The sequence below is a fragment of the Homalodisca vitripennis genome, chromosome X (assembly GCF_021130785.1).
Source record: "Homalodisca vitripennis isolate AUS2020 chromosome X, UT_GWSS_2.1, whole genome shotgun sequence".
Classification (NCBI taxonomy): Eukaryota; Metazoa; Arthropoda; class Insecta; order Hemiptera; family Cicadellidae; genus Homalodisca; species Homalodisca vitripennis.
In genome coordinates this window covers 128,494,314-128,506,057 of record NC_060215.1, presented here as the reverse complement: position 1 = coordinate 128,506,057, position 11,744 = coordinate 128,494,314, and the positions used below count along the sequence as shown (strand labels likewise).

At 34.1% G+C, this 11,744-nt stretch overlaps 1 protein-coding gene across 1 annotated transcript in view; it reads left to right on the top strand.

Moving 5' to 3' along the window:
• Window positions 1-6,720: 6,720 nt before the first annotated feature.
• LOC124369856 (carbonic anhydrase 1-like) overlaps window positions 6,721-11,744 on the top strand; it is a 162,728-nt gene continuing 157,704 nt past the window's right edge. The window contains exon 1 of the mRNA XM_046827986.1: window positions 6,721-6,794. Within this exon, the coding sequence (XP_046683942.1) occupies window positions 6,743-6,794 (52 nt within the window). The 5' untranslated portion in view covers window positions 6,721-6,742. The remainder of the gene's footprint in view (window positions 6,795-11,744) is intronic.

Below are 11,744 nucleotides of genomic sequence, written 5' to 3'. Positions count from 1 at the left end.
ACAGTGCGTTTTGATAGCTGTGTTTACCTCAGGTGCAACGCTGCCGGCCCCTAGACGTCTTTGTGTTCAATACTGACTGCACGAGCCACTTACGATGCGTTACGTTCTGGACCGCATAAGCCGGTTACTATGAGACTCTTGTTACAGTGCGTTTTGATAGCTGTGTTTACCTCAGGTGCAACGCTGCCGGCTCCAAAAACTTGCCCATAACTTATGATAGTAACGTATTAGAGAAGTTGTTTTCGTGTCATTGTGTTTCTATTGAATAAACCTTTGAAATAACATTTCTCAAGATACGGGTTGTAATTTGAAAATTTTAAGTGCCCACCTTTTATATCCAATAACGTATTTTAAGAACTATGGTGATGATTGTATATCGACATCTCAATCCATTTAGAATCTATCCAGGCGTATCAGGACTTAATTTACAACCTGTATATACTCAATGTGTAGTTTATACACATAATGTACTATTCGAGGACAAACAATACACTTCTACGGAAGGAAACGGAGGACATATTGAAAATTTCAAAGTATAATGGCAATGTTATTAAACATTCGTGACATTGTGTTGACAGGTGAGTTAGCTCCGAGATTGGTGAGGGGAGAACGGAAAGCGACAACGGGAGTTGTGTCGTAGCACATTCAAATATTGAGATTTTGATGAGTCATGTCGCCATGCACACCGCTCACCAGACCAGAACCAGACGCCAAGACAGAAGAGTCGCCCGTTACCTCTTGCACACATAATTAATCCCATTGTGGATAAGAGCTATGAGAAACAACAGTGATACAGTGAGTAATCTCTTTAAAATATAAAATTATTAGAACCTTCTTTTGTATACTCGTAATTTCTATTGTATTTTACAGTTAAGGTTGCGCTTTCCCTACTACCGATCCAAATAATTCTTTCTAAAGCAGTTTAAACGTTCCTACCGGTTAACATTTTACTCGCTCTTCTAAAGAAAGCAATCATTAGACAATGCAAACTTATAAAGTAAAACAACATTTTCAGCAAGAGTTTTGATACAAACATGATAAGTCTTTTATGAAAGATTTAATTCTTTAAATAAAGATATTAACCAAACAACGTCGATCGTGGCTACTCCTTGGATGGGTGACTGCTGAGCGACCCTGTCCTTGCAAGCAGCCCGCCTCCCCAGCTATTGGTAGTGGTTAGAAGTCACCTCTAAGCCATTGGTCGCCAGGTTAAGAGTTAGAGAGGGGTCACCTAGGTTGTCGCCCTAATGTCACCTGGTAAACAAGAAATTCCTTGACTTTGACTATTCTATTGAGAATTATTTTAAATATGGCACAAAAAGCATTTACCAATGTTGAATTTTTAATTTTCAGCTGTAGGGCAAAAGAGAATTGATACCTTGTTCCGTTTTGACAGTCATAGGAACATTTTACATAACTAAATAACTTAATATCACCGACATAGAGAAGGAATTCGTTCTTTATTCATTATAAGGTTTAATATATTATCTATAAATATGATGAACAAAAGAGGTCCGTGATTTTATACCTTCTTTTATGTGAAACGAACTGTATCTGTCACAGTACGATTCAGAGAAAAAAGCTTATTGGTGGATTAGAGAAACAAATATAATTTAACTTAGAAAGTAACGTAAAGTAGTAAACTTTGTTAAAGGCTTATACTGAGTAGATTACATCACGTAGATACCTATTAATCTATGACGTAACAGTTCCTAATTCTATAGTGCCTGATCAGATATAATAAACTCGTCAAACTTACTAGAAAAAGCTTTGGGGACTGATAACAGAATTTAACCTTCATTTCCCCAAACGCACATGACCATATCACCGTCATATTGTGAAACTTTTATTTCCATTATCATATCCATATTGTTGCATATATTATCATCTGTTAACTGTGGTGGATTTATGACTACCTGGAAAATGCTATAATTCTGGCTATTAATAAATACTCAAACCACACTTTAATGAATAACTATCGTTCTGTATAACTACTTTATAATGAAGGAAACATGATGTTTCCGGACTTTTGCCATCATTCAGTTATGCAATGCAGTCAGCAACACTACGCTCCGAGAACTGCAATCTGATGTCTTCCTCGGGTGAATAACTAACCTTGACTAGGCAGTGATCTTGACTAGGTAATCATTCACCTGATGAAGAGATGAGATTGCAGATCTCGAAACGTAGTGTTACTGATTGTATTGTATCTCTGAACGATGGCAAATGTCCGGAAAACCCCTGCTTCTATCATAGTCCTCCCATCATCCAAAATAAACTTTACTAATATTGTAATATAATAAGTCAGTTGTGTGTTGAGAGTTCTTTACAATTTTCCAGAACATGCTTGTTGTAGCTTTAGTCAGTACATACGTGTTATGAAAGCATTTGACCTTGTTCGTGTACATGTTACGGTACACACTCGTAGTACGATCGGTTGGTCTAAGAGCGATCTGGTAGTCGATTGAACGTGGTTTTACGACATTCGACCAAGTACGCAAATTGAAACATTTCATAGCGAGGAAATGAAATTGGCGCGGAGGATATCTCAGATGTTCAATATTGTGATTAGTTGTTACGCATTATTGGCACAATAACGGGGAAGTTAGGCTACTGCTACGGTAGTACGTTTGATAAGTATGTGTTAAGAGAAGAAAGAGGACTAGGCGTTTCTCAACCAAATATTATCTCAAGAGTAGAAAGGCCTACAGCGACACTCCTGGCGTCTGCTACTGAATGTGCGACTAATAAGCGGCAATGCGCATGCGCGTTCGTCTGAAGCTGAAAAATTAACCAAATTCTGTTAATTTCGAGAAACCACGTCATTCGACAGTCAAAATATATCCAACAAAAACAAGGAACCAAAGTTTCTCCGCCAACCTAGAGTACGTTCTCAATACGATTGAAAGACTCGTACGACGGTCTTGGCCACAAGGCCGTAGGCAGACTTGTTCCGTGTACGGGGCTTTGTTCGCTAAATTGGAGTCGTGTGGTTACCTAAGGACAATTAAAAATGTGTCTATATATTTATAGAAGGATGGTACCAAATTACGAAGTTTAAAATGGGTTTATTGAATCCATGAGCACGAGATCAGAGTGCCTATACTCCGTCGATCCTAATTCATTTGATATTGCTGCAGGTACTATGGTATGTGCAGCAAAGAATTAGAGAGCACTCATAAGTAAATAATAATTAATTGATAAATCATATCCATCCAACAGCGTAAATTTCAGTAAAATTGGCAATACAAAAAAACCAATCGCCAAATTATATATATATATATATATATATATATATATATATATATATATATATATAAAACGCGTGCGCGTGCGTGTGTTTTATATCATTCGGAAGCAAAAATGTGAGTAAATCTTTCATAGATTAACTGGGGTAGGGAACCATCACCCCCCAGAGTGTGGGATTCTTACTCCTAAGGAGTACATACTCATTAAAACCGCCACCAAAAACATATGCAAATGCAAACTGCAATATAACTACATACTTTACTCATTGTATATAAATAAGTTACAATGCTTTGTCATTCCCATTTCTCTTCCTATTAGGTAGGTTTTTGTGGTGAACAAACCAAAACCGTAATTCTGTACAATATCTCAACCTTTTTACACGCTCCGATCTACGATTGAGCTCCCATGTTTCACAAGTTATTAGGGTAAAATAACAATATAAACCACACAAAACAATGTTTTGAAGTTAACGGACTCGTTTTAATACCTTCACTACGGCTTTATACTGTGTGTTCTTGTCTTGGTTAAGAGACTACTTCACTACTTCTGTTCCTTAATCCTTGGTATAGTTAATTAGAGAGGAATAATCACAGATATACAAATGTAAATACAATACTTTGTGAACACAAAAACTTCATATGCGTAAGGTTCATGGTGTGAGGTGATGGATCCCACATCTGTCTTTTTTCCTTATTTCGGCGTTTTCGTCTAATTTTTTAGAATTCCGTCCCGGTTTAGAATATACCGGTAGACATAAACTTGTTACATACTGTTTAATGCAATCAAATTATATTTTATATATATTATACACATATTTATATATATATATATATATATATATATATATATATATATATATATATATATATATAACTATTTTCAACACTACAATGATGCAATATGATTAGATAATATAATAATAATAATAACTATAATCTTCATCATCAGAAAAAACAAATAAAAAACTTGCTTAGTTAATGACGGACTTCCTGTGCAATTGTATACGGAGGAGTGAAACCGGAAGCAGTGGTATAGTAGTGTGGTAAGGATAATAAAGATAATCTTAAGGTTTCAGCTAATGTACGATGCACATAAACATAGTTATTACTATACGTTGACATTCGTACTAAATCATTAGAAGGCATATTTTGTCTTTATTCTCTTTTATTTTTGTAATGCGCAATAACTCAATTTTTTCACTGAGTAACATCATTCACTCACGTAACAAACATTGCTTTAAAACTTAGTGCATATTATTTATTTATTCGGTTATTGAAGGATCTTATTTAAATGTGCCCAGTAAATAAACACTGTTATTACTGTGTTTTAGTTTAGTTTTAAAATGAGTAAATAAATAGAAGTCTATTTTGTTACGGTGTAAAGGACTTGTGTTATAATTTGTTTAACGGATTTGACATATGAGAATGTGTTTCTTGTTAAATTTCTTTGCATTGGTAGTGTTATTATATCACTATGTTTGTATTATGATTATACAAACGTGTTGATATGTATATTATTAATAATAATAATATAGTTATTAGATACCGTATTGCCCATTAATATGGAATGTTATTATAGTATTGTATATCCAATCGTGTAACAGTTGTTCTTGAAAATACAATATCAGTTAAGATTTGTGTGGAATGGAATTTAAAGATTGTAACAATGTGATTGCAATCTTATAACACACGAATGCAAAATGATCCATTGGCTTATTTTCTTTACGTATCCGGAAACATCAGTGTCATTATATTTCTGGTTTCCAATATGCTTCCGCGTAGATTGCATCATTATTAGCTTCTTCAAGGTCCTACCTTAATCACGTAGTGGCTGTGATGGGGCGGGCCAGCAGACAGACGTTCATGGTCCTGAGAAACTCCACACGTGTAATTTGTGTCTTCCTCGCAGCCCTATTTATCGATATTTGTACTACATTTCTCAACGTCATTTTCAGCCGATTGAGCGACTGCCATTTAAGGTAAGGACACAGGGAGCTGTTATATTGCCTGCCTCCAAAGATTAAGTCTAAAGAGCTGCTGTAGTGAAAGAACTCTGAGTTTTACCCCATAAGAATAATGTTCAACTTCAAGAAGATTTACGCCCTTATTTTATGTCCTACAGTCAAGGCAGATGATTCATTTTAATGGTATAGTTAATACGCTCTAAACACTTTTTGTCTAGTAAAGCGTATACGTAACGGTCCTGCCCGGCCGTTGGTAGTGGTTCGGAAGTCACCTTTAAGCCGTTGGTCCTCAGGATAAGTGTTAGAGAGGGCTTTTTAGCCCTAACTTTGCCTGGAAAAATAAGACATCTTTACTTTTTACGGTTCGGATATATATATATATATATATAATCATCGTATACATACATATACATATATATATATATATATATATATATATATATATATATATATATATATATATATATATACGATGGCGTACAAGAACGTTTGATTTATTTTCTAATGACCAGTTAAAATATAAAAAAACTAAAAAGGTTTTTTATGCCTATCAATTATGGTTTAAATTAAAACATTTTCCACCATTCAAAGATTAAAAGTAATTAATCAGTAATACTAGGTTTTCAGAACAATGTCCCGTGTTTTTTGCTGTTTCCAAGAAAATTCCGGAAAATCCTGTTCACTCAACAAAACAAACTTTAAACAAAGAGGTGTAGGCTACAAGTGTTTAGCAATGTTTTATTAGGTTAACCAAGATGGCTGCCAAAAAGTTAGCTCTTAACGTGAATAAACATGTTTTTAATTCAAAGGAAATTTTTTTCCGGACATTTGCCATCGTTCAGTGAAACAAAAATCAGTAACTCTACGTTTCGAGATCTGCAATCTCATCACTTCTTCAGGTAAATAACTAACCTAATACATATTTACAAACTAAGTTAAAATAAACAAATCATACTAAAGCGTTGTAGCACGCCTAAGTCAGGAATCACCACCGCCATGTTGTGTGTTAACTTCACTAACTCTAAAACATACACTCAATAAAAGACTATACAGAACACTAATCATTATAACTGAACTACAGAATACAGGTCAATATGTCTGCATTCGTCTACCAACCACCTACGACACTTGTCGGTTTTTTTAATTAAATTGGAATTGACAAATTTACATGACTACCCGTTATATAGTCCCTCCTTAAACAATACATCGCCTATAGAATTAATCTTCTCTCGTTATCATGCACGGTTTCCTGGATTTCTAGCAGCGGTCCTGCTGCATGGTCCTGTAAATAGGTTTTGGGCCTCTGGGATTCTGGGATTCTGGGGTCCTACGTTCTGGAACGGTGAAACAGGAGTCCCATTGTTCGTCTGGACTGTAGTCCAGTTCTGTTGGTAATTATGTCTGCAATTGTAGGTAAAGGGGGGAGAGTTGTAGGGTGGAGGGGGGTAACCAGCTGTTCCCTACCTGCTTCCGCGGCACCGCGTTGTGTGCATGCCAGTTGTCAGTGTCAGTGCACCGCCGTCCGCCGACATGTCAGCTATCGTCTGCATTACGCTGTTTTTGGCCGCGATTCAACAATCAGGTATGCTCTACTGCTTCCAAGTACATTATCTCTCAAACCGTATCCCATCAAGAAACTATCCATAAAGAATATGAAATGCATTTTTGTTATAATACAATTTTTGTTTTATAACGAACCAGCACAATTTAAGCAACAATATTGCTGTGTAAACAAAATGCTTTGGTACACACAATTTAATAATATTCAATATTTTATTTATTTAAATGCTCATTTCGCAATATTTTAATTATTCTTTCAGTTTGAAGAATGCATTTTAGTACAAATTTTGCATATATTTAGTTTAAACGCCCATGTTTTATTTTGCACAGTTTTTTTATAATGATGGAAATGGTTTTATGGTTGATATCTGTGGTCTTAAAGATTACGTTGGTTTAAAATTTTGATATCTACAATTGTTTACTTCATTTCAACTTCTCATTGTCATATACTAGTTTTAGGCATTTGTATGTATATTTAAAGTCTTGAAGATTGTGGATGTAAAATAACATTTGTAAATGCACAAATTACCTACAAAATTAAATTATCAAAGTAGTATTCGTTTAGTACTTAAATATTTAAGTAGAAGCAGTGTTATTGTGTGATGGGTAATCTAAGTTAGTTAAATAAATCTAATTCCAGTCGACGCATAACGCTATTGTAAATTATTAATACTGGACAGATAATAGAGTTGAACCTGACTCAACCGTAAAGTTAACAGAGTTCTCTTGCTGGTTGCAACACGCAATAATTGTCTGGGAACAAGCGGCATCTATTGTTTAGTAGGATTGCGTATGACCTGATCACATAATAGATTAGAATTAGTTGTTATCTTAATAATGATGGACGTTGGAAAGCTCCTGCTAAGACTTGGGTTAGGAGTCCACGTCTACACGAGCGTGGAGGAGTCAAGTACACAATGAGTGTGGGCGTCGTGTGTAGTAAAAGGTCAAACGCTCGTTGTTGGGATCAATTAATAAAATATAGTGACAGAGTAATTACAACCACAAATTGAAATGTTTAGTTCATTTTTAATTAGTGAAATGACGTATAGAATTAACATTTATATGTGTGTTGTATAAAATGTATTTTTCAGGGGATATTTTTCGGATATTCGTCATTCTTCAGTAATAAAATCAATAACACTATCGAGATATGCACACTAATCTATTTCTCATGTGCAACTAATTTAACGCCTAATTACATTCTGGGTTAAAATAAACAAATAATACCAAAGTGTTGTGACACGCTGTCAGGAAGAGCAACATCCTGCTTTCAGTCCTGTCTTGAAGACATGCACTTTATAAAATGAACACTCACTATTATCTATTGAATTAAATATTACAGGTCACAATACACCTGCAAGAAATATTCAACTGGCCACTGGTTGGCGTTTGTTGTTTATTTTTACTATTAAGTGCAAGTCTTAGAGATACTCGAAACGTACTGTTAATGATCTTTTGTATCACTTAAAATTCTGTTACCTTCACAGTTTTTCCATCTTCCAAAACACTAATGAGGACGTACCGGGAAATTGCGAATACTCTGCGTGAAGGAATCGTTAAAATGAGCAATTTTAATTCACATGACTTCACAAAAGTTGTGAAGACTGCAAGAAACCCTTGCAGCTTTGGCAATTTTTTTCACGTACTAAAACTTAAATGAAACTCACGTGATTTGTTCAAAAGTGTTAGCACCATTACGAACATAAACAAGGGTGATTGGGAAAGTATATGCATGGAAAAATAACAGAATTCGCGCTTGCATCCACATAATATGTCAAGTACTTCCATTTAGATACATAGACAGACCGCCTGATATTTAAACATCCTACAGTTCTGATTGATGGTCATCTTATTCACCAAATAAGCTCAAATCTATCTCGGAAAATTCTTCAAATTTTAATTAAGTTTTAGGAATGACTTTACCACAACTTTCAAACACAAGAAATAGTAGTATTTTCCGAACATTTCCATAGTTCTGATTCACTGATTTCTTGTATCACTGAGCGATGGTAAATGTCTTGTTTTAATATTGTGCTTTTAAGACAGACCAATACTTAATCACTGGTATTTTAGACGTTACTTCATCTTTCTCACACGAAATATACCGCTTGAGTTACTCTTTTTGAAACTTGACCTGAAGACTCGCTATCCTCATGAGCGTAATCTTCCTCTTGCCATTCTGTCTGACCGTGAAGTAACTGACAATTTCAACGGGAGTTGTCAAGGGGTCTGACTTGCAACGGGCCGGATCTCTCCCTTTCTAACCACTTCTGCTGGAGGCTTGACAGGAAGGTTGGTCACGCTGTCTGGAAGGGGTCTCCATGACAATAGAAATTCGCCATTCGCGCCATGGTGGGTGAAGGGAATGTTATGGTGCTAGTGTTGGAGAGTGGTCACTTTTGGGTTATTGTGTGGCTAGCGGGAAAGTTTCCTCGCTTGTTTAGTATAACGGGTGTAGTGGTACCACTGTCCTAAACGAATTGGCATTTCTCTCCTTAGCAAATAAAATTATAGAATCAGAATTGCAAGAATTTTATCACCTCTTATGATAATGGTGTAAATTTATGTTACGCTTTCATTAACAAGCTAAATGTTCTTTTTAAACAAACTTCATTATGCACATATTTAGATTTAGACCAAGTAAACTAAAGTTATTTTTGCGAATAGCACACACGATACGGGGATATTTTCAAAAGTTCCAGTGTTCCACCAACATGCATTACGACAGATTTCTTTTGCAACCGATAATTTCATACTAAAAACCATAAACTTAAAAATTGCTAAGTTATACAAATGATTTAAAAACAATTAATTAATAAAAAGGAGTTCGACAATATTTATATTGAAAAAATGGTTCAAAAAACAAAAAAGTAAAATAGCATAGTTTTTTTATTAAAATTCCTTATTTTGCGCAATTAAGCTTTATTTTAAGCATACAAACTTATCTGGATTATGAAACGTCTGTTTCTAATAAAACAGTTAAGCTCTATAAAAAATATGCAACATTATTAGGATACTGTTACACAGAGTATATACGAACTGTTCAGAAATGTTTAGTTATACCGCCTGTTTGTGATTTTCAGCTTTATCTTTAATTTCAGAAAACTTTAAAGAAAAAAAAAATATAAATTCGGCATTATAAGTTTGTTCAGTTTAAAATCAAGATAAAATTTAATATTGTGTTATTAAATCACGATTCGAGATAGAGGACGATGAGAGTTTTAAAGTATAATGCCGTGAAAGCTAATAAGATTGTGAAAGTGTTTAACGGATCACAAAAGATATTGAATCTAACTACTCACATTTTTAACTCCTAAATGATAAATATCGACCTAGAAATAACGTAAATGTAAGCTTTAGACTGTTGAAATGCACGCCCAAAGTGATATTGTTTACATGTTAGCGGCATCATTAAGTTTACCATATCTACATTAAGTTTCGAACTATTATATGGCTACTTATATATGAAGTAACATATTATAATAAACCAAAACTAATTAAACTAGAAGTAAAGTATGCAAGTAATTACGTAAAAACTTCGAAAAATGCATTTAAATCAAGTAATAGAAAAAGAAGTAAGAAATACGGTATGAAACACTATTAAATAAGTATGTGTAGTGAATAAGCTATTAAATTCCTAACAAGCTAAATAGAGAAACATGTATTACCTCATTTTAGCTTTGTGTACATTACCAGTCACGAAAGTGACGCGAACGTGTAGGAATGGGTAATTGTGTTGATTTACGATCGTTGGGAAGCAATCCAATTTGTGTGTCACGGCAAAAAATAAATCAATAACGATGCTATTGTTTATTGTAGATTCGTCTGACGACGTGTAACGCGGAAGTGTAGCCACAGACATATGTAGCCTATTTCTACGTGTAAAACCAGTCAGGTATAGCTTTGTTTTAAAAATATGTGCGTGTTAGTTTATTTTTTTTTTTTTTTTTTTTTTTTTTTTTTTTTTTTTTTTTTTTTTTTTTTGACAAAAATCAGAAAATAAATTTAACTTTGACAAAAAGTTTTTGTTGATCTTTAAACTTGCATCGTACTTGAACCCATAACAAATTGTATTCAATGATTTAAGAGTTAAACTGTATAATGTGTCCGAATAGTTTTGGCAGTTTAAAATTTTATTAATTCACCGTTTCCACATTCCGATGATATACCGAAAATAAATCAATAAAAACAATGAAAGGCTAATTGAAGAACTATTCGTTTACTGTAATTCTATTAAAATACTAGAGTTTTTGGCAAATGAATCTCGGGGGCACACTTCTGAACTTAGAGACATAATTTTAATATAAGAAGTGGTATGCCTTACTGAGTGACATGCCCATGGCCTGTCTAGACTGCCACTCCCTCACTCAGCACACGCTGTTGCTGACTCAACATTGTTGTCAGCAGTCTGGATTATACTACCATACAAACACATTACTGAGGTTGTATTTACAATCCTCTAGTTTTAAAACTAAATTATTGATTCAGGGTGAATTAATCGTTGAAACCAAAATTATATATTTAAGGGCTTAAAATATTTTATAGAATATAAATAATAAAATTGAAAAATTTTGGAATATGAGCTAAAGTTTATAATAATATTAACTAGTAAATATTCGGTAGCTGCCATTATTAAGATGGAAACGATGTTGCCAAACAAACTCTTGCCTTGAACAACTCTTTCTCACTAGTATTAGAACTTCAATAACTTTAATTTAAAACGGCTACGGATTGTTATAAGTGTACACAAGGATTAAACCTTGTGTTTTATTAACGATTCGTCATATTTTCAGAGATAAATTAGCTCAAGGGAACTGATGAAATTTATTTACATCGCGATTTAAAGCCAATGAAAGGTATAAGGTAACTCAAACCATTACATGCTGTTAATATAATGTTACCTGTATACGTACAAATGAAGTTTCGTGGAAAATTTCAGATCTATGACCCAATTAGTTTCATACGGACA